The following is a 21,539-nucleotide window of genomic DNA, read 5'->3' as shown; positions in this document are numbered from 1 at the left end:
AACCGAAAAAGTAAATATATCCGATTGATTCTTAATCTTCCAACATCGATCATAGCAAAATGAATCGATTCGATCGGACGCAGAATCGATCGATTTACTTGATTTCAATTAACACAGCCTGTAATGGGATTCCGTTACAATTATTACGAGGAACGAGATGGTTAGTAGAAATAGAAATAGTAGAAATGAAAAGCTTTTGATTGATCATTTCGGTGTATCTCGTATGTATTAGATATATTTTTCATAGGCTCTGAACTTGAGTAACCTTTTAATATAAAAGTTATTAGTCATTAATTTAAAATTAATATAAAGTTAAATATTTTCATACTTTTAGTATAAAATTATTTTATAATTATAATAAAAACATTATCTTGTAAATTAATAAAAATAGAATTTAATATAAAAAATTTATGTGCATGTTATACGAGTTATATTTAATCTATAATATAATTTTAATGATGTCAAATGTTATAGCGAATGTATATTTTTTATTTAGATTAGACATCTTGTCACAAACACTACTGTTCTCAAAAGAAAAATTAATGTTAATAGCCAATTAAAAATATCAAAAAATGAATATAAAATAGAAAAATGAATATAATATAGAAAATACAATATTCGGAAAGTCTCCCTTGCACAACCAGCAAAAAATAGATCAATAAATTAATCGGTGTGAGAGCATTGACGGAAGCACGCACCATCTCTCACGAGACTATTCAATCCTCTAGCGATATGCCGACAAAGTATAACTTCAACAATAAATTCGAGTTTCTTGTCGATCGTCGCGGTACGCGGCAAGGATAAAACCGACGATTTAATTCCTCCACAAGAACTTCACCGAGTCAGTACAATCGTCGTGGTCGATCAATCGACAAGACTTCTTCGCTCTCTTTCTCTCATTTCATTTCGCTCGCTCTGTATCATCGTATTATAGTTACGCGTGCGTGCGTATATACGTGTGCGTTATATGTGTAATGATTGAATCAGAACGAGAAATGAAGAAAACGGTAAACTGGCGAGATAGTTCGGTCTGGCTCTAGAAAACGAGTGTTGCAAGTAGATCAAAAAACCAAGTCATCTCTCTCCTTTTCTATTATCCGCCCTCTCTCCTTCCATCTCTCTTTCTCCACCGAGATCTCCATCCCTTCCTCTTTTGACTGATTAATCTATGGTCGCGCGGTTAATCGTTTAACCGGCGCTCGATAGAGCAGTTTCTAATTAGCGGAATGGAATGGAGGAGGCGTGATCGGATCGTTTGACGAGGGAAATTCTTCGCTGGGCAGGATCGTCCTTAGGAAAGAGACAGCTGGTCTTGCGACGAGACAAAAAAAGACAAAGTACCCAAGTTAGAGCGAAAAGGAATAAAAGAAGAAGGCAACATAGATGGCTCGTGCTCAGCAAGAAGAAAATCCAGGCGAGGATAAGAGTTAAGAGAGAGCGGGTTGCTGTAAATTGAACCATTACTTCTACCTGAGCGACCGAATCGTCTTGAACAGAGTCCTGCCGAGGATAGTTATGAGCCTTCAGCTCTGTGAAGAGCTCTTTTTCGCACAGAGAGCAAGCAAAAACGCATAACTAGAGCGAGCTAAGAACTGATGCGTCAGCTGCAAAGAAACCAACAATGAGAGGAGAGCCAAATGAGAGAGGAAATATGACGGAAGGCGTGCGTAAGCATGCTGCTGCAAATTGAACCATTATAACTAACGACGCGAGAGGGAGTCATTTCGAACGCGCTGCAGCATTTTATTCTGGCAATAAAAATTGCGTCTCACGGAATTTAAAAGTCATGACTGAAAAACAGTAAATATACTTACATTACTCAAAAAATTCCTTTAAAGATATGGAGACCCGATCTGAATAATTATTCCTCATTTTGGAAAGACAATTGATAAAACTACATATGATATTGTATACCGAGCAATACATTTACTACATTAGAATAACGTTCTTCATGCCTGAGAAAATTCTTTTCCTCAAATGAAAATTAATTTTTTACCAATTTCATATGTTTACATAACCGAGAATATAACAGTAGAATGCAAACATACTTTTACATCAGAAATTTCGATACTAATGCTGAAAAAATATCTACTGAATTATACCGTGTGATCGATGTGTCACAGTTGCGACAAAAATCGATTGTTGAATGAAGTGCGAGAAAAATGGAGAAAATACAATAAAATCTTTACGACTTTATAACATATACTGAAACGAGGCTGAAGAAGAATTCCTTGACTTGAAAAAATTCAGAAATTCTTCTCAAGTAAAATCCGCTATAGTTATGGTCTCATCCTGGCGACGACCAGGGATGATCCGCATGATCCCCGATCGTCGTCGATTTTCCTGTGTTAACGATCGCCGGCATGACCGAGGCACGCCTTCTTCGGGTTTCGATCCTCGCGACTTATTGGAGTGTCACGGAGCGGGAAGAGGAAGAACGAACGCGAAGCAACGCGCGTTCGTTTTACAGGAGCGTGCGGAAGGCGTCGCCCTGAGCGGAGAAGGCGATAATGACGGGCAGCCCCGCTCTCTTCAACCTCGTTCGAGGTGAAACGACCGGGAAGAAACCGGGAAGAGGATGAGGATCGAGATAAAAGTTACAGTGCGTGTAGTTATGTGCCGGTTTCTTTGATCAAAGACTGTGTTCTTAGATGGAAAAGATGTTTGGAACCTACAATTTTTTAATCTTTGTCACTTTACCTGTTCGGAAATATTTACGAATTTATATGTGTGCGCGATAAATCTAGATTTGGTTAAAACGTACAGTGATGAGAATTCAAGAGGTATATTATTCTTAAAATCAGTACCCTTGCATGACGTAATTCTCGTTTGCTCCAATTTTCAGCTCCATTTCTTGTAAAGAAATTAAATTATATTTCATTTTTATGTAGAATAAAAAATGTCAAACTACGTGAACAGGTCAAAGCAGCATGTATTTACGAGAGAAACAAAATATACATACAATTAAAATAAAGTTGTGCTAAGATAAAAATAAAAGTCTTAGTACGTATGAGTGAAAAATTTGAAGTGTCAATGATTGAAAAAATAAAATTACACATACTTTACAACGTCATATCAAATGATGTATAATATATTGTACAAAATAGTATCAGAAAGCACGTAAGAATCAGTAATGAAGAACCACCTGCGAAAAGGTAGGACTCGTTCGTGTTCTTTTAACGGGGAAAGACTTGCGCCGACAAGGTGGACGAAAGGTGAAGGAAAAGGAGAAGACAGGGGGAAGAAACGAAGGAGCGGACGCGGTAAGAAGGTGGGGTCGCCATGGTTGTGGTCCGCCTGGGAAAAAGAGGACCACGCATTGTAACCCAGGGAGCGAGGAGGCCACGCTAGGCTGACCCTAGGCTTTACATTAACCATCCACCATGTACACACTCACGTAAATGGCCGTGTCGGCCACCCCTGGCCCAAGTTTGTACCTGTTGCACCGAGTAATCATTGCCCTGCGAGAGACTTCTCTTTTGCCCTCCTCTTTCCTGGTCTTTCCTCCGCCCCTTCGACGTTTTCTTGGGGCGAGATTACGCGACGGGCGCGAAAGATCCTCTTAAGCACAGTAAACAGAGTGGAACGCGCGAGAGAATCTCCGAAAAGACTCTTTCCAAATTCCACGATGAATTATCAGAACACGTTGCAATTAGAGACTTTTGTCCTCTGAAATATTATACGGCGACGCAAAGACTTGCGAACTTTTGGTTCCGTTCCGTGAGAAAAGTCCTCGGAATGGTTTTTCGGAATTTGAGGTCTCGATAACAGAGGAAAGAATGAAAGTTATTCATTACCGTGCTCTCCGGAAGCGAGCGACAAAGGAGGGAAAAAGAGAAATCCGAGTTACATGTATTTCCACGTAACTGTAACTGATCATAGGCTGTAATATTCTGTAGAGGCTGTAACGGTGGAAATCTTCAAGGTAGGCGTAGATTCTGCTGTCATTCCTGTTACCTTGGACGAAGTAATTCTGACGCAGAGGAGAGCGAGGTTGGAAGGTAAAACAGCCAAGTACACAAGAAGATCGTACGTATTGATAAGAAAAAGTTTCATCTTTCGTGGGATTGGGGGTACGTAGTGCGGTGAGATTCCACGGCACGATATGGGGTATAAAAAGTTTGCGTGGTACTCACCTTCGGAGCAAATGCACTCGTAGTCATGTTCACCGAGCTGATGGCACGAGCCTCCGTTTTCACACGGTGACGGATCACAGGGGATGTAGTCACTCTCGCAGTTTTGCCCGGTGTATCCGCTCGAGCACATACATCTGCAAAACGAAAGCACATTTTAAGAAACTCGCCAGGAAGAAGAGTTTATATAAACCTACTCCAGGTTGTAAACCTTTTTCTTTTTTTTTTTTAAATAAGTACACGGAAAGGATGCGGTTTTGCTGAAATATCTAAAAATTTAACTACTACAGATCTGAAAATAATTCAATTGTTTGAATTATTAGCATAATTATGTATTAGCATAATTATATATAGAACGTTCAAACTGGTTATTGGAATATCAAAACTTTGTGAAACATTGCTCGTCTTCCTTGAGATTCTTATGCAATTATTTTTATAATCTAACAAACTTATTTTCAAATATGTAATTAAATTCGTAAACATTTCAGTAAAATTGTTCTTTCTGTGTAACTGATTTTCCTTATCAACCTTAACGTACGAACTGGATATATGTGCAGTGATATCGATTCTCTATGCAACACGAGAAACATCGGGTAAGATGATCTAACAATGAAAATACAATTCCATCGATATCGCGTTAATGTGAATGTACAATGATAATCGGAAGAATGTTACACCGCTAATCATCACGCCACCTATCTCGAGTAATTAATACTTTCTTTTAAAGGAGAATTATAACATAGGAGTATATTGAAAGATATGATATTTTTGATAAGTAAAATGATAAAAATTGTCAAAGATCAAATGTCAAAAGAATTTTATTTTTATATAACAAACAATTAATATATATATATATATATATATATATATATATATACTAATATATATTATATTAAATCGATTATACTTAATATAATCATTTTTATTACAAAAATTACTATTTGCTTTTAAGCAAATCTTTTGATAAATTAATTGTTATTCAGGGCGGGTATTCAAATTTTGTAAAAATATTCCTTGAGAAGTAAACATTCCTTTCCAAGTAAGATTAGAAACATTATACATTAGAGACATTCCAAAACAAATAATTTAAAAACTATATATATATATATAAACAATTTGTTTGTAATGATAAAAAATATAATTCTTATATTTGAAAAAACAAAAGACATAAATAATATTTATAAGTAAATAATATTCAAACAATACAAAATTCATTTTTTTAAAGAATTGTTCCTTAAGTGCCTCCATTTACTTTCTTCTGAGCATTTTTTAAGATTCGAATTTAGCCAGTCTTAAGAAAATCGGTAGTCTTATTTAAAGTACCTTTCCATGCTGACGCTCGACTCTCATCATTTTTAGTATCAAAACAGATAACATGATAAACATTGAATATCAAGCGTCAATTTTGATCACGTGACCTATTTTGACGCTAAAAATGAGCATAGAGTTTCAACATGGAAAGGCCTTTCCATGTTGAAAAGTCATAGCCAACTTCACTGATTCACCGATAAGACTTAAGTCTACCAACTATCAACTCATTATAGAATCAGCATATGCGATCTACAACAAAAATCTAGTTCTAAAATCTGAAATCGTAAGAAACTAACCAATTATAGTTAATTATTCTTCTCACATTCGACTACAATTGGTCAATTTCTTATGATTTTAGATTTTATGATTACTACGACTTCTATTGTAGAATTCTACATATATTATCCCTTCACTTATTGTTAGCATACAAACGGCTGATCGGTTGCTATTTGACATTAAGGTCTAGTCAAACTTGCATTATTTATTAAAAAAATAGTCAAAGAAATGATTTTGTCAAACAAAATAGAATTTAAATTTCAAAATAGAATTCGAAAAATTTCCCTGACAATTTCAACAAAATGTTATGAGATTTCCGGGTTTTTTCCGATAAAGGACACCCTGTCGTTACATGATACTTATAATAATAATTGTAAAATATGTTGAAATAATAACTAAAATATACATGATCATTTATATAATATAATTCATGTTATATATACTAAGGAAAAATGTATTTTAATAAATATTTGCTTGCATGGTATCGACTTAACATTGACTTACGATAAATAAATACATATTTATTAAATACAAAACAAAACAGTGACAGTTAAAATCAAATTAATGGTTACTAGAAAAATATGTGTTTACATTTAATAGTAAATATTCAGCTTGTACAATTAAAACAAATATTTATTAAGACTTAGTCATTTTTTCTTACATGAATAATAGATATTAATATTACTAATCAGTAAAGTGAATATAATATAAATTTGGTAAGTACATATTTTAAGTATTATTATTAATATTATGATAGCATTAATTTAATTCAATTAATAATCAAGTTCTTTCACAATTAATTTTTCAAATTGCGAATATTTATCTCTCCGCCATCCCTCTTATCCACAGATGTTTATAATTTGTTTACATCTCGTTCCTTGTTTCTAAACAACTTGCCTCAGAATTATGATACTCTTCACATCAGTAAAAAATGCATTCGTAACAACAGCTCTGATTTTATCTCGTTTTATGAGAGCAGCGAAATGTTTTATCCGCTGCAAACATACCTTGAACTCGCGACGAGCAGTAGTAGCAGAAACACGCGGGTGAGATTCATTTTTGCTCGCAATCGATGCCCACGAACGGTCGCAATGATAGAACGTAATCCTCATATTTCGACGAAGAAAGCCTGGGCCGCGAGTGTTCACTCCATTCTCGAAGAACAAAGATCACTGGGGTGGTCCGGGCGCTTCTTACACGCCCACCCTGCTGTTCTTCGTTTCACAACAAGACGTATCACACCCGCACCTGTACAACACCTCGGCACTGATATCCTTCACTTTAATAATTACGTATAACCTTTCACACAGTTCACTATCGCACTGCCTTCATGCCACACGTGAGAGCGTAACCCAACTCGATCATCACAATATAAACAAGACCACGAAGAAGAAGAAACAATCCCGCAGATATTATTCGACGACCGTTGTGATAAACAATAAAATAATCCAATGTCAACGACAGAGCGGTGAAAATGAAGAAGGAAATTCGTACAGATTGACTGTGTCACTTCGCGACACAGCTAATTGATTTTTCAAATTTAAATCTACTTGTAATTGAATTCCGCGTCGAAATTTACCCCGCAACGTACCGATATATAATATTCACACGATGCGTCCCGGTATAATAAAAATAAAAATCTCCTGGGGGAATATCACACCGAGGCTATCTCGGAGCGGGGCTTTCCCTTCGTTCGCGGCACGACGCCAGCAAGCCGTCCGGCGTTCTCCTTTTCATCGTTCCCGCGCTATCTCGTCTCACATCCGGCACGCATCTCCTTCGCCCGTAGGTGAGAGAAATCCCTTCCAGCGGTTCCAGCTCGCGCGGGATATGACAGGGGCAGCTTTCGAAGGACGAACACACTTTTCTTCTTCCCCGTAGGTATGGTCTGGTATAAGCCAACCCTGTCGATTCTTCGCAGCGCGTCGCCACCTGTCAGCACGCGACCACCACGCGACCACGTTCGTCCTCTTGTGATCCCTCCGTTTTCCAGCTCCTGCTGAAAACTGCCGTTAAATGCTGCCGATCCGCTTCACAATTTATTTTACCACGCCAGTAAAGTCGAAGTATCTCTCTCTTTCTCTTTCTCTCTCTCTCTCTTTGCTGGGGAGTTAAACTCGTTGACACGCGTCAAATAAAACTCTTCGAGTAGCACCAGGAAGTTCACGTATCCAGCTTAATATTTTAAAAACCCGGACAAACTCTTACTTCTCGTAAAGTTCCCGCCATTATCGCTCCGATTTCGATAAAGTGTCACACACACCTGTTGCTCCGGGTGTTCGCGTCGGAAAAACGGGGTTTTCCAAAAACCAACAACGCGCCGCACAGTTCAAGATCGATCTCTCGCGACTGTCAATTCGCACCACTGGTCACACTTCACCTCGGTTTTTATCGCGATCACCTGTATCTCGCGCTCAAACGCGAAATCAAACGGAGACGCGCGCTCGAAACGTGCATCGTCCTCGAACGGCTGGCGGCTGACTAATCTTACCTTCCGCGATACACCACCTAGAGGGCACCAACATCGCATTTCGCACGATCGACCCCTCCGCAGCGCGCGTTCCGCGTTCGTGGTTGCCCCCCCCCCCTCCTTCCCCCTCTCTCGTCAGTCGCACGCGCTTTCTCTTTCTCTTCGCCGCCGTTCTTTCGCGTCCGATCTACGCTCTCCTCTCTTCTCCCGCTCACAGTGCTCACACTGCTCACGCGCGCTTATTTACTAGAGTACAGCCGAGACTCCCTTCGCCTTCAGCTCGCTGCTTTCAACGACGAAACGCTATCGTCTCGCTGCTCCGGGTAGAAATCTTTTGCGCAAGTCTCTCTCTCTCTCTCTCTCTCTCTCTCTTTCTCTCTTTGTTAATGTATAATTTGTATCGTGTACTGTATAAACATTTGTCAAGTGTATAATTTTGTATTCATGATTTAGTATATTTGTATGTTATATTAATTACTAAAAATTGCCAAATATTGGTCTTGAATAATTTTTTACTCAAATACTATCAACTTTACAGAAAAACTGCAAGAGACAAAAATCATTTATTTTCTTCTCATAAAGTACTGAGAATTTTTTCAAAATTTTTTAATACTGTATTTTCTCATGTTGGTAAAAATAAGAAAATGCAGTACTAAAAAGTTGATAAAAAAATTTTTAGAGTTCTATGAGAAGAAAATAAATAATTTTTGTCTCTTGCAGTTTTTCTGTAAAGTTGATAGTATTTGAGTAAAAAATTATTCAATACCAATATTTGGCAATTTTTAGTAATTAATATCTCGTTAACTATTGCACAAACTGAAAAATGATAAATGACTTTTCGACTTTCGACAATTTGATTCACTCTACCTGCTCATGATGGATGATGAAATGTGTTAAAATCACCCGTATATATGCGTTAATTTTAATTTCATTTTTTATTTTGTTTTCTTTTATTTTTTACTGTTGTCAATGTATGATTTCTACTGTTTATTATTGTTATAAATGTATGGTCTTAGCGCTTGAGAGGACTTGATTCTAGAGCACTTAATAAATGATGATATCTATCTATTTCTCTCTCTCTCTCTCTCTCTCTCTCTCTCTCTCTCTCTCCCGTATCCCTCCACCTCAGAAGTCAACTACGTCGATTCCGGTTAACGTAAACTGAGACTTTTCTTTAGCGCGTGTTTTTATTCGGGAGAGGTAATAAAAAACATAAAAAATATAATATCAATATGATTAAAGAAAAAATTAAATGTTTTAATCTTTAAAAATAACAATTAAAAATAATAATATATATATCAAAAAATGAATTTTTAAAAGCCGTTTCTTTAATCTTAAACTTCACTTATTTTACTTTCAACAACAGCATTAATAAACAAACATTTGGGAAGGCCAGATAAAGATGCTAGATCATAAATGCTGGATTTACAGTATTGCGTATAATTCGCAATCCAATTTTATTTTCTGTTTAATTCATATTCATATTCGATTTCATATCCATATAAATAGGTATTATTAATAGATGAATTAAAAAATATGAATAAAAAAAATTATTGATTAAAAATGAACAAATCTGAGAAAATTCTGATCATATCAATCAGAATTCTAATTATCTCAACTAAAATTATAATAGACAACCAACAAAAAAATTTTGATTTATCCATTTTTGACTAGATTTTTAATTAACGCAATCAGACTCTTTTTCTAATATAAGCAAAAGTATATAATCGAATTCTCTCAAGTGAGCTTTTTTATAGATGAAAATATGCAGATTTGAAATATTGAACACTTCGAATGTACATAAATATGTCGAACAGTACTAATCCTTTCATCCACGATTGGCTTTACTCGAGTCAACGTGTCTTAATCGATATTTTCGTGCTTGAAATACAACACTCTGAGCTCCGTTTACACGGTGGCAATGTAAATATGTAAATCCGCAAAATGACGGACGTGTCTGCAGCTCACTGCATATTTGGAGAGGACTGAGTCATATCGAAAGCAAAAACAATGACTCAAGTTTAACATAGAAAAGGTTTAACATATTTACACAATGCACAAAAATGCACCTTTCAAAAATTTTAAAATGGTCAGTGCGTGACATGGAAGTTCAAAATACAAACTCGGCTCTAATTGATTAGAGAAAGCTTTTAGCTTTCAATTAACAGGTTATCACGTAGAAAATATAGACGTCATTCATATGTGTACTCTGGGAACAGATAAAATATCTAATATGAATGTATGAAAAGTACACTTTTTATTTTATTATTAATAAGAGAAACCATCTCTCACATTTATTTATAATAAACATTCATCCTTGTTAAAATATGTTGAAATAAGTAGTCATAATGAATGTATTCAGAACGACAACATCGTTCATTCATCACAACAGCGCTCAGTGAGCTTTTTTACCTGATTGGTTTATATTTTAGGATTTAATGGAATATACCAATCAAATAAAAGAGCACTGAACGTTCAGCGAGCAATTATCATTCTGAATGCACACAATGCTTCGAATAATTACTAATGGAATGTTTCACTATTCTTTCAATTACTTATATAAATGATATTGGAGAAGAAAATTTGCATCGACCTATTCTTCAAAATTATTCATTAATTATTTAAATTAATTCTTTTCTGTTTTCCAAAACTTCAATATCTTATCTGGCCAATGCAATCGTTTGGTTTAAAAAACTAGATAAGATAATCGAATTTTTGATATAAATAAAAAACAAGAAAAAGTAAAACACACTGTTAGGAATTCGCATTGTTAAAATTGCCTGATTTAAATATCATCGAACTGTTTGTAGTTTAAAAAAAAACAGAGTAAGAAACAGATTTCTTTCTTCAATATATCTTTTAAGCAATTAAAAGATTTCTGCTTGAAGAATATAACGAATTAATATTTTATATATAAATTTTATTATATATTATATTTAAATATTGAATCTATTCTAATTCTACAGTAAGACGATTATATATGCCTATTATACGTCGAACAATCAACGGACATAACAGCCGACATTTATTGTCACGAAGGTGATTGATTTTAAACTCTTAAAGTTTCATTTTCGCTTGTTTACCGACATTGTACAGAACACTCCAATAGAAAGATCTGCGGGCGAAACGTTGCGCCGCAAGGCGTGCTTTTCAAGACAAGAGCAAAGGGACATCTTTCGTTCTCCACAGGATATACTCGACTAACAGATCGATAACGACTCTCTCTCTCTCTCTCTCTCTTTGCCTCCCCAATATCTTACCTGATCCCACTTGTACACGTTACAGTACTGACGGCTCTCCCTCGTCTAATCCATTATTCCGCGTGATCGACCGCGAATAATTTCCGATACATTCGATTTTCGAGAGGCTGCTCGATCGCACGTAGATTATCTCTCTTGCGCGGTTGGCTCTTTGCGACGCGAGGCTCAATGGTCCAGTGAGAATGTTTCGATTCGTTCCACGCTCGCATCACGGGAAACGAGATTACTCGCAAGAATGAACAATGCGGGTCGCTGAAGTTGTTTACCCGGGAACACACGCCTTATTTCGCCACAATAATTCGGAAGGTGAATCTGAAGAATTTTTCTCCGGCAATCTCTCGATTCTGATCAGCGATACGTATTTCATTCATTCGCAATAAAAATGATCGAAGATTAACTGCTTCTCTTCGTTCTTCATACGCTAAAAGTTTCCATCGTTACAAAGAGTTTTAATTATATTATCGTACAACGAACTGAAGTAGGAAGTGCCGTGTCCCGAGTCACGCCGAATTTTTCTTCCGCAATTAATTATTATCCGGTCGTCCTAATTAATTAGTCATACGATAAGCGTTGCGATGCCCGCGCCAATTAAGACCTCAGCGTTTAGGATCAGACCTAATCTCAACGCGCAGAGCGTTTATGTCGGCGCGAGGAACTCCCCGGCTTACGATCATGCAAACTTAATGGAGGAGGTAATCGATGGAAACCGAACGTATCACCACGATAAAGTCTAATCGACAAGTATAAACATCTCACGCGGTACATAATCAAAATAAAAGTCCGCCATTGATGGCGCGGTCACGAAGGAACTTAAATAAGTTTGCGATAAGTGAAATGATACGTTCAAAGAGTGATCATGACATTCATCGTAATATTTATAATCTTACGAGACCAAAAAAAAACTTCATAAGTTAATTGGCGTGTAAATGTTTCTTTATACGTCATTTGCACACCCAGTGCCAAATGCAGGGTATTTGCTGACATGTTGAAGCAACCAATTTCGACAAACTTAGGATAAGGTGAGACTTCATTGTGTCTATCGCGTTGAACTCAATGGAAATTGAATTCTTGCAAATTGATGGCAAGCATGAATATCCTCGACAACAATTCGTGTTGCCATATTGTCAGCATTTTGTTAGAAAATGAAAATGAAATGATTAATTATTCAATGTTAACATGTTGCTGTCATGTTGTCGGTAACATAATGTATCACTATTGCTCAGTTTGCTCTAGAAATTTCGATAATTGATTACATATATATGAGCCATAAAAAAATTAATCAATCAGTCGAATGTAAAAAGAATAATCGTCTATAATTGATCAATTTTTAAACTTAAGATTAATGTTTAAGTAATGACTTATGTAGGAAGAGCCTATATTGAGAAATCCATTTAATTGAATCAATTAATCTCTTGTGTGAATATGGACGAACAAATTCTTGGTTGATGCAATAAAATAATTTAGTTGAAGCAAACATTTGATTATTGTAACATTTTATTTTTTCCTGATAAACATTGACATAAATAAAAATAAATAAATTTGTTTATCAGAAACATGTAAAATGTTACATAATATTTTGTGTGTGTGTGTGTGTGTGTGTGTGTTGTGTGCGCGCGCTTCAACTAAATTATTTTATTGTAACTACACAAGAATTTTGTCCATATCCAAATAAGAAATTAATTGATTCAACTAAATAGGTTTTTCAGAAAGTATAAGATTGTCTTATTCTTGAGTACAATTTTAAAATATCATAAACCAATCACAGTCATATTAAAAGCATTTTAAAATATTATGCTTAAGACAGTTAAAATAATAATGAATTGATGAATACCGGTCTGAAAGAAAAGTTTTTAGTGTTTGTGACTTATTGGTATGATAAAATATTATATGGTGCGTATATAAAATATAGAAGTTTCATTTTTATACAGTTATTATTACTATAATGTTAATAGTAATAATGATAATATTTATAATTCTATATAATTCATATACTATATAAAAGAATACGATTATAATTTTATAGTCACTTTTGGAAACAATCATTGCATATTTTTTTAGTATTTAAAAATGGAGTTTTTAATTATAATTTTATTAAGAAATTATAGAAATTATAGAAATACTAAAAATTTCTTTTCTGTCAGTATAAAATGTGGTTTATGGTAGCTGCACTTTATTTTTTTCAACTGTTCTCTTATATTGATACGTTTTTTTCTCAATTATTATAAACTTCATAATTAATTTATATTTTTCAAGACATTAAATATTATTATAGCACAAAGAACTACCGATGGCTCGTAACTCTTTTTACCGATTAATTTGTTTCATACTAATTATTATATTAATGATAATTTATTTTCATGTAATCATATTTTAATCATATTAGAATCTTTTTTTAAATTAGTATTATAATATCAATAATTATAATACCAATTTAAATATTTATAATTTATTAATATTATATTAATAAATATAATCCTTATTACAAAAAATAAATTTTCTCTATTTACTCTAAATTTTTATATTTAAAAAATATTACTAAATAAGACAATATCCTCCAACTTATTTATTTAAATATTTTTTTATTTTAATTATAAATATACTTTTTTAATCTATTCTTAGCAATTAACATTCAAAAGCATATTTTTAATTATGAGAATTATATCGACATCTTAGTAGATCGATTAACGAAATAAAGTCATTTCATTTCTGATCAAAATCTATAATAAAAAGCGTAAGTACGTATGACAAAAATGTATCGGTAAATTAATGAATCGAGATGAAGACGATTCGGAGACAATGGCAAAGGAAAAACCAAATTACCATCAGATCATCGTCAACTTTTTTCACTTAGGCAGTCGGATCGATCAGTTATTTATATAATTCTCTGTATATATTAAATCGTGAAGAGCTTAATATCCCTAGCTGCGCTCTGTCTCTTTTTTTCAAGACATGTTCCTTTATTCGGGACGATTCTCTCGAATCTAGTTTCTGCGATGTATACTTATGCAGCGTAGTCTTCGCTTTTTATACATCAGGTAGGACAGTGGATACGATCGACCGGCATAATTTCGCCATTCGCTTCGACGGCCGGTTATTTCGCTCTGTCGCGAGCTTTAAAATGACTAAAACGCAGAAGAGGAACAACCGCACGCAAAGGAACATCGCAGCAGAAACGAAATCGTCTTCTACGAAGGAAGAGGAAATATGTCGGAGGGAACGAAAGAAGATCAATTCGTGGCCATTTTTCAAGAGTCCGCTCCCGTAGAAACTTACGACAGCTCGTGCATCGCGACAAAAAGTCGCTTTTTCGTGGGGGTCCCTTAATGCGCGTTCTTTTTCGACGCTGCGAACGGCAAACGGATGAAGAAAAAAAGAGGGATGAGAGAGGTGGATGGGAGGGTCCGGGATTAATCGAAAGTCCGTCGGCGAAAATTGTTGGGATCTCGCACTCACGAGACCTTACGATCTGTCTGTTGCCGGTTGCTGCAGTGGTCGCCGTCACGACGTTTTGTCATTAGCCGCACTGAAAATTGATACCGGTCTGCGCCGCCGATTTAATTGACGTCAAATTGAAGCGTGGAGGGAAGATTGGATTCGCGAGAGCGACCACGCTCGTCGTGTTGTTCAGCAAAGAAAGGGAAAGAAGAGAAGAATGAAGACCGAGTGCATCTCCAACCGGCTAGTTTCCGATCGTCTTTACGACGTCATCAAATTTCACGATGAAAAGATCCTCCAATGGAATATTAAGTGCCGTTTGGTTAATAATGTCCTTCCCTTCTGTAGTCACTGGTACGATGTTTGATTATGTATCACGCTCCGCGTGAATTATCGCGCAGACGCTTGCTTGCTTATGATTTCTTACGTTCTTATTGATCTCTCAAATGATTTAAAGGACTAATAAAATAACACGTACAATGCGAACTCTTTTTATCCCTCTTCTTTGTTTTTGTCGGGAGAGAGGAGGTTTAGGGATTCAAACCTTTCTCGATATTTTTATTATTTATTTCACTTTGAGAGGGAAGCAATTTCTCGATAGCACACATCTACTCACATCGGTCGAGGAAGATGGGGGAGGGGAGGGGGAGAGAGGTAATAATTTTTCATTACTTTACTAATAAGAATATTTTATTTTGAATATTTTTTTTTTAATATCACAAGTATTATGTTAAAAAGATTTTATTGGGTCATTTAAAAAGTATCCGCGGTTTTTTTCATTCAAAAATTGAAGAAAAAACTGCGGATACTTTTTAAATGACTAAATAGTAATATTTTTAAATGCTTTAGAGGTTTGGAAACACTCTTTTAAATTATTTTAAAACATTTTGTGCTAATATTTTTAAAAACATTTAAAACATGTGTTAGAAATATTTTTAAAAATTACTTTTTTATCGTTTAGAAAACGTTTTCTAAAATATTATCAATATATTTTTGAAATACTAGAACAATTTCAAAAATTTTAATCAAATTTTTTTTTAATTGCTTTCTTATGACATAAAGCTAATTAGTGCAAGTGCCGTTTTCATAAGCGATAAAAGCTGTGCTCCAAAATTTACTGTCAGTATTGAAATCTGTCGTTTACGTTACTTAAGAGTTTTAGTTACTTCAGCCATATATCGCTTTAAAACACTTGTAAAAATAGTCGAAGACTATCCTTATCTCCCTTGACAGTCAGTAAATAGTCGTAAAAGGTAAAGTGCGTTTACTACTCAATTCGCATACGTAGCCTATTTTCACTTCATAAACTTTTTCGACTCTTTACTATCAGAGAAGATAAGGAGAGTCTTCGCCCATTTTTACAAGTGTTTTAAAGTGATCTTGTTTCTCTCATTTCGTTTAATCCAAATCCTCTTTACTTATAAATAGTATGAAAGAAAAATCAATGTGATTTCTCGCTTATGACGTCACGATCCAATATGGCTGGAGTGAGTATTCAGGAGTCTTAAGTACTTTGTTTTATGTTTTTGAAAGAAAATTGTTTCTTAATTTTAAAAACAAACTTTATATTTTGTTAAAAAAAAAAATTTAATTTATTTTTTATATTAATAGAAGTTTGTACATGTATTATATATAATAAATAAAAGTAAGTGCAATTGCAAATTTTGTATTTTTTATTTTAGAATACTATTCTAAACAGTAAAACTAAATAAGTAACATTTCTAAAAGATTTCACAAATATTATTGAATATATTTGAATGAAATCTATTTAAAATTTTTGAAAATATTTTTTTTACATAATCTGGCGGACATAGAAATATTTTAAAAATATTTTTTGGAATTATTTTAAAATACTTTAATCTTTCTAAAAGATATTTTTAAAATATTTTGGAAATTTGTGCTGTGTGGGAAGATCATATAAGTAATTTTTAATACTTCGTTAATTCGAGCATACAATAACAATATTAAAGAATTAAACATTTTGCTTATATAGTAACTGTATTGTCCTTCTTTAAAAAAAAAATCTTTAAAAAAGTAAGTAAAAGTTACGTAATGTATAAAACGTAACATTTTTTTTCAAAATGAAGTACAAAAAGATATTAAAAGCTATAAAAATATCCAAATAAAATTCATTAACGTTAAAAATTATTGTAATAACAACAAAATTGGTGCAGTGACATTCGTTTCAATACAATTTGATTCAACAAAACCTTTTTTTTATCCTCATTCTGGTTGGCGCATCCCTGAAATAATAGAACTCCTCCCTTTCCTACCTCCTAAAAAAAAATTCCACGATGTCTATGGCTCTTGTTATATCGCTCCTATAATATAAGAATACAAAGTATTTCGCTCACTGATACGCAGTATTAGCTAATCCATAACTAATCAGAAAATTAGCTTAAAATGTTATGAGTCAATATAAAGCTGCTGTTAGAAACTACCAACAAAAATTTGTCCCAAAATTATATTTCCGATCGCAGCTATGCACAATGAAACATCTTGTATTCTTATTATAATCGATCCTTTTAAAAAATAACACAATTCAAAAAATTAAGTTTTCTAGAAGGAAAAAAACTATTTTTTAACTTGACAGAAAATTATCGAATAATCAAATAATATCGGCAAAAAGAATATATCGTTAAACATGATCGAACGTCATTTTTATCTTGTCCTTAAAAAAACAACAAATCATTTTTTATGTTGTGATGTTTTTTTTTTATAAAGTTAAGTTACTTCTGATTATTAATATAGTATCCAATGTTTACCTCTCATAAATCAGTTTGTTAGTTGTATCATTTTTGAAGTAAGGAACACTAATATTATCTGCTATTAATATATTTTTCACCTGCGTGTAAAACACTTTCTCGCAGGAAAGTATTATACTTGCGCAATAAGTGTTAAGTTTCTAATATTGCGATTCAGCATTGTTGCACGTTAATGCGATAATCAAAGCAAATCGAGTTTAATATATGTGGCTTGCCGTTCGATGCGATTAATTCGCGATCCGTAGATCCGGATTCAATCCCATCTGCGCCCACATATGTAATTTTTTTGCATTTAAAGAACCGGAAATGGTGATTAGAAATCTTTGATCGTCAACGTCGCTGAGATCCGGCGTTAAACTGTAGGTTTCCATACATCAGTAGATATATGTTTGGATCCTCCAGGCATGTTTGATTAGATATTAAACTATAACAATCTAATTCCGGAAACAAATCTATTGTTACGAAAATCTCATGAAAAGCAAGCTCTATCCCGTCTTGGGATGCTGCTAAAACGTTTGCTCACGACATAGGATATCACGTTCATCGATGAAATGATCGAATGAACGATGAACGTGAGGCTTTCTGCCGTGTGCATGTTTTTTCATTTTAGGGATGTCATGTGGCTCTATGTAAGAGCGACAGATTCGTAATCAACAAAGCGAGTTCAAATCCTGCACTCTCTATATATACGAGAAATTTGGAAATCCGTTTCTGATTTCGTGAGAATCACAGGGAAACTCTCTTTAGATCTCTGACTTTTTGACTAGGTTCAGAGATATAAGAACTGATAGTCCTACTCGTTACTATTACTATTACTAATACTATTTCCATAAGTACGCAATATATGTATCTCGATGATTTATGTAACGCTTTCGCTTTCTCCATTGTAGAACTTAAGTGAACAAGTTTTGACAGCGACCATAAACACATGAATAATTGCGGCTTAGTTTCTGAAACGGTCGAACTTGTTATCATGATTCACAGTAAATCTTCTTCATGATAAAGAAATCGAGGTTTGTACCGGTTGAAGATTGCACGTTATTCGCGGCGAAATATAACGGGAAGTGCGGTTCCCTATTATAAATGTTACATAAATGTTCGCGAATGTCGATGAAATTCACAGGGAAATGACTAGCCGTTGACTCGCGGTTACGCGAAGAAGAAGAATGCCTTTTCTCGCGCGAATTCTCGTGATGCGTGCAAACTCGTGCAGAAATGAATTCCGCATGAGCTGAATTTAAATCCATACAATCAAGTTGATTACATAATAATGCTCGCACTTAATGTACTTAATGCCGTAATGGTTTTACGTAAATCGAATTACTGGCAACTGTCTTTATGGCACGTCTATTGTTGTATTTATTATACGTTTATGTATGCATCTCAAAACTTTTTATTTAACTTTTTATTTAACCACAAGCAATATGATACAAATTTGAACACCGATGAGAATAAATAATCTAATTAAATAAGAGAATTCCTATATTCGGATCAAAGCGGATCTTAGTATTTAAATATTTCTGTGTGAATTTTTATGTACATATCCGATTCTTCCGATGAGCAGAACCAGAGTAGTAATATCATTTATGAAGTTGACAAGCAGTTTAATAATTTTTATTTGCTAATAAGCATCTTTATAAGAATATTAATAATCAGATTAACGAGAATCTTAAATCTGCGTATCATTTTATTGCGAAAAATATTGCTTGAGTCTGGATTTAAACCTGGAATTCGCAAGTGTTAGCGATTATCGTTTCGCATTGTTGCTATTGGCAATTACCTTCCGCATTTAATATCTTTCGACAAATTGCTGCAGAATATTACAAGAACTGGGGTATAAAACAACAAAGTCAAGACCTCGTCGCGGATCAATGCAATCGCAATAGCGCGGTTTTTCGGCTTACCGTGAATCCTCAATTTGCGTCGATTAATCGCTTGAGCGTCAATTTCGTGTCGAGCGTATGTCCAGTCAAGTGACGTAAATGAATACGTCGCAAAAATAAAAAGCATAAACCCAGCTGTTTTCCCACTATCCTAATTGTCTAATTGATCGAACTCGATAATCATTTCGTTACCTTGCCAACATTGATATTATCAGGACAAAGTAAAATTTCGTTTTCGCACGCAATTATTTAATAATATGTAAAAGAGAGCGTCAGTTTAAGAAATGCTTTCCAAGAATTTCATACTTATATGTATTACATAATATTTTATGATTATTTTGACACAAATTTAATAATTTTCGCGAAAAAAAGAAAAATAAAGATTTATTTCAAATCAGAAAATATAATCATATGTTTCTTTTCATAAGATCACACGTTTGTGATTTTATTATAATTACATTAAACTTTCTTCCTTAATTAAGAAACTGTACTCTATCCTTCAGACAAAATATTACGTGTATGATGATAAAATAAATATCAATAAATACATACAGTGAATGGATAAATTATAGATAGTAAGAATTGTAGATAGTAAGAATTACAGTGCAAGAATTGTTTCCCGGTAGAATTGAGATATCTTCGCGCTGCAATCTCATTCACACGTAATCAGACTCACACGTATGTCTTGATGAACATGCATTACCAGCGGAGTATGCCGCATGACAAGACACCAAGTGACTGTTCTGCAGTCTATGCACATACGTATCACGAGATACTTTTACTTCTTGCGCAAACGTCTCGCTATTATATCCCGTCGCGTCGTTACGTGCAATTTGCATTTTCCATTGAGGTGACGCGTGCGCGCTTCCGTTTTCACACACTCGATGTGGAAGTCGACATGGATCGTCGATTGGAATAGTCTGGTGGACCTTGCGAGCTTCGAAGAACTTGATCGAATGATTATCGAGTTCACCTACAATATTCTGTTTACGTTATAAATAGTCGCGACGCATGATCGACATACCACAGCGATAATAGTCGGCTTGCCGCAGCAATAATTATCGTCTCGATAATCTCACTATATAATTGTATAATCGAGAGCGTTATTATGGTATAATGTTCGAACCAATTTCTCCTATCGACTCACGTGTTACCATTCAAAAAGAGAACAAATATACGCTATGTTTTATTTTTGTATATTACAAATTAAGGCAAGAGAGAGCTACTTTTATCATATTGAGGAAAAAGAGAAGACATTAAGAATAAGTAAAAAAAATCATGATCGATTTGAAACGTTAACGTAATGAAATGAATGTTTTTCTTTTAATGAAGTAAAGTAAGTTTTTATTGCGAATAAAAAATTAGTCCAACTAAAAATTAAGAAAATAAAACTTCGACTTTGAACTAGAAAAAATATTTATGATAATTTCCTTCTTGACAATCTTGATAATTTCCTCGTCGTCCGTGAATATACATGGAGTGGCAAATGATTACAGTTGCTAATATATCATTAGAACTTCAAGGAGGGCGAAAAGAATTCGCCCTTGGAAGCTTGATCTCTCCTGCTCGATACACTTGGCTGATTATATTACTATCGCTAATCATTCGCTTCTACAATATGTGGAACTTATCCTCGATTATGTGATACATATTAATAAGACGTAAATCACTGATTGATCTACATTTTTTTATAACATAATTTAAGATTGTAATTTTCGCGAGATTATCGAAAAGAAAAATTAACTTTCTTCAGTATAATTGCAGCAAGTCCATGCCATCGCTAGATGAGAATAATCTCTATATTAAAAAATCGGTACGAAGAAGAATATAAATAACAATTCTTGTCGGTCGACAGTCTAAAACTAGACTTAATGGAATGATACCGGTTTAATATTTCCGGCTGAACATATGCGGAAACGTTTGCCGACAACTTCTCGAAATGGCCAGCGGCTGATAGATGAGGTTTGCTAAGAATTCTCCTAATTATTCCCGACGATGGGATGACT

The 21,539-nt window shown here is 34.3% G+C and overlaps 1 protein-coding gene across 2 annotated transcripts in view; it reads right to left on the bottom strand.

Moving 5' to 3' along the window:
• N (neurogenic locus Notch protein) overlaps window positions 1–21,539 on the bottom strand; it is a 294,834-nt gene that overhangs the window by 140,464 nt on the left and 132,831 nt on the right. Inside the window, exons 1-2 of one of the 2 annotated variants that reach the window (XM_011070344.2) lie at window positions 6,728–8,324; window positions 4,137–4,270 (exon numbers count right to left, since the gene is read on the bottom strand). In XM_011070344.2, the coding sequence (XP_011068646.2) occupies window positions 4,137–4,270; window positions 6,728–6,777 (184 nt within the window). In that variant the 5' untranslated portion in view covers window positions 6,778–8,324. Of the gene's footprint in view, window positions 1–4,136; window positions 4,271–6,727; window positions 8,325–21,539 lie in introns of those variants that run through there. The other variant, XM_087404178.1, reaches the window with a different exon arrangement.

Source organism: Acromyrmex echinatior, chromosome 3 (assembly GCF_024713525.1).
Source record: "Acromyrmex echinatior isolate Ae372 chromosome 3, ASM2471352v2, whole genome shotgun sequence".
NCBI classification, from domain to species: domain Eukaryota; kingdom Metazoa; phylum Arthropoda; class Insecta; order Hymenoptera; family Formicidae; genus Acromyrmex; species Acromyrmex echinatior.
The sequence above is the reverse complement of the archived record's forward strand: the minus strand, read 5'-3'. Positions and strand labels throughout refer to the sequence as shown.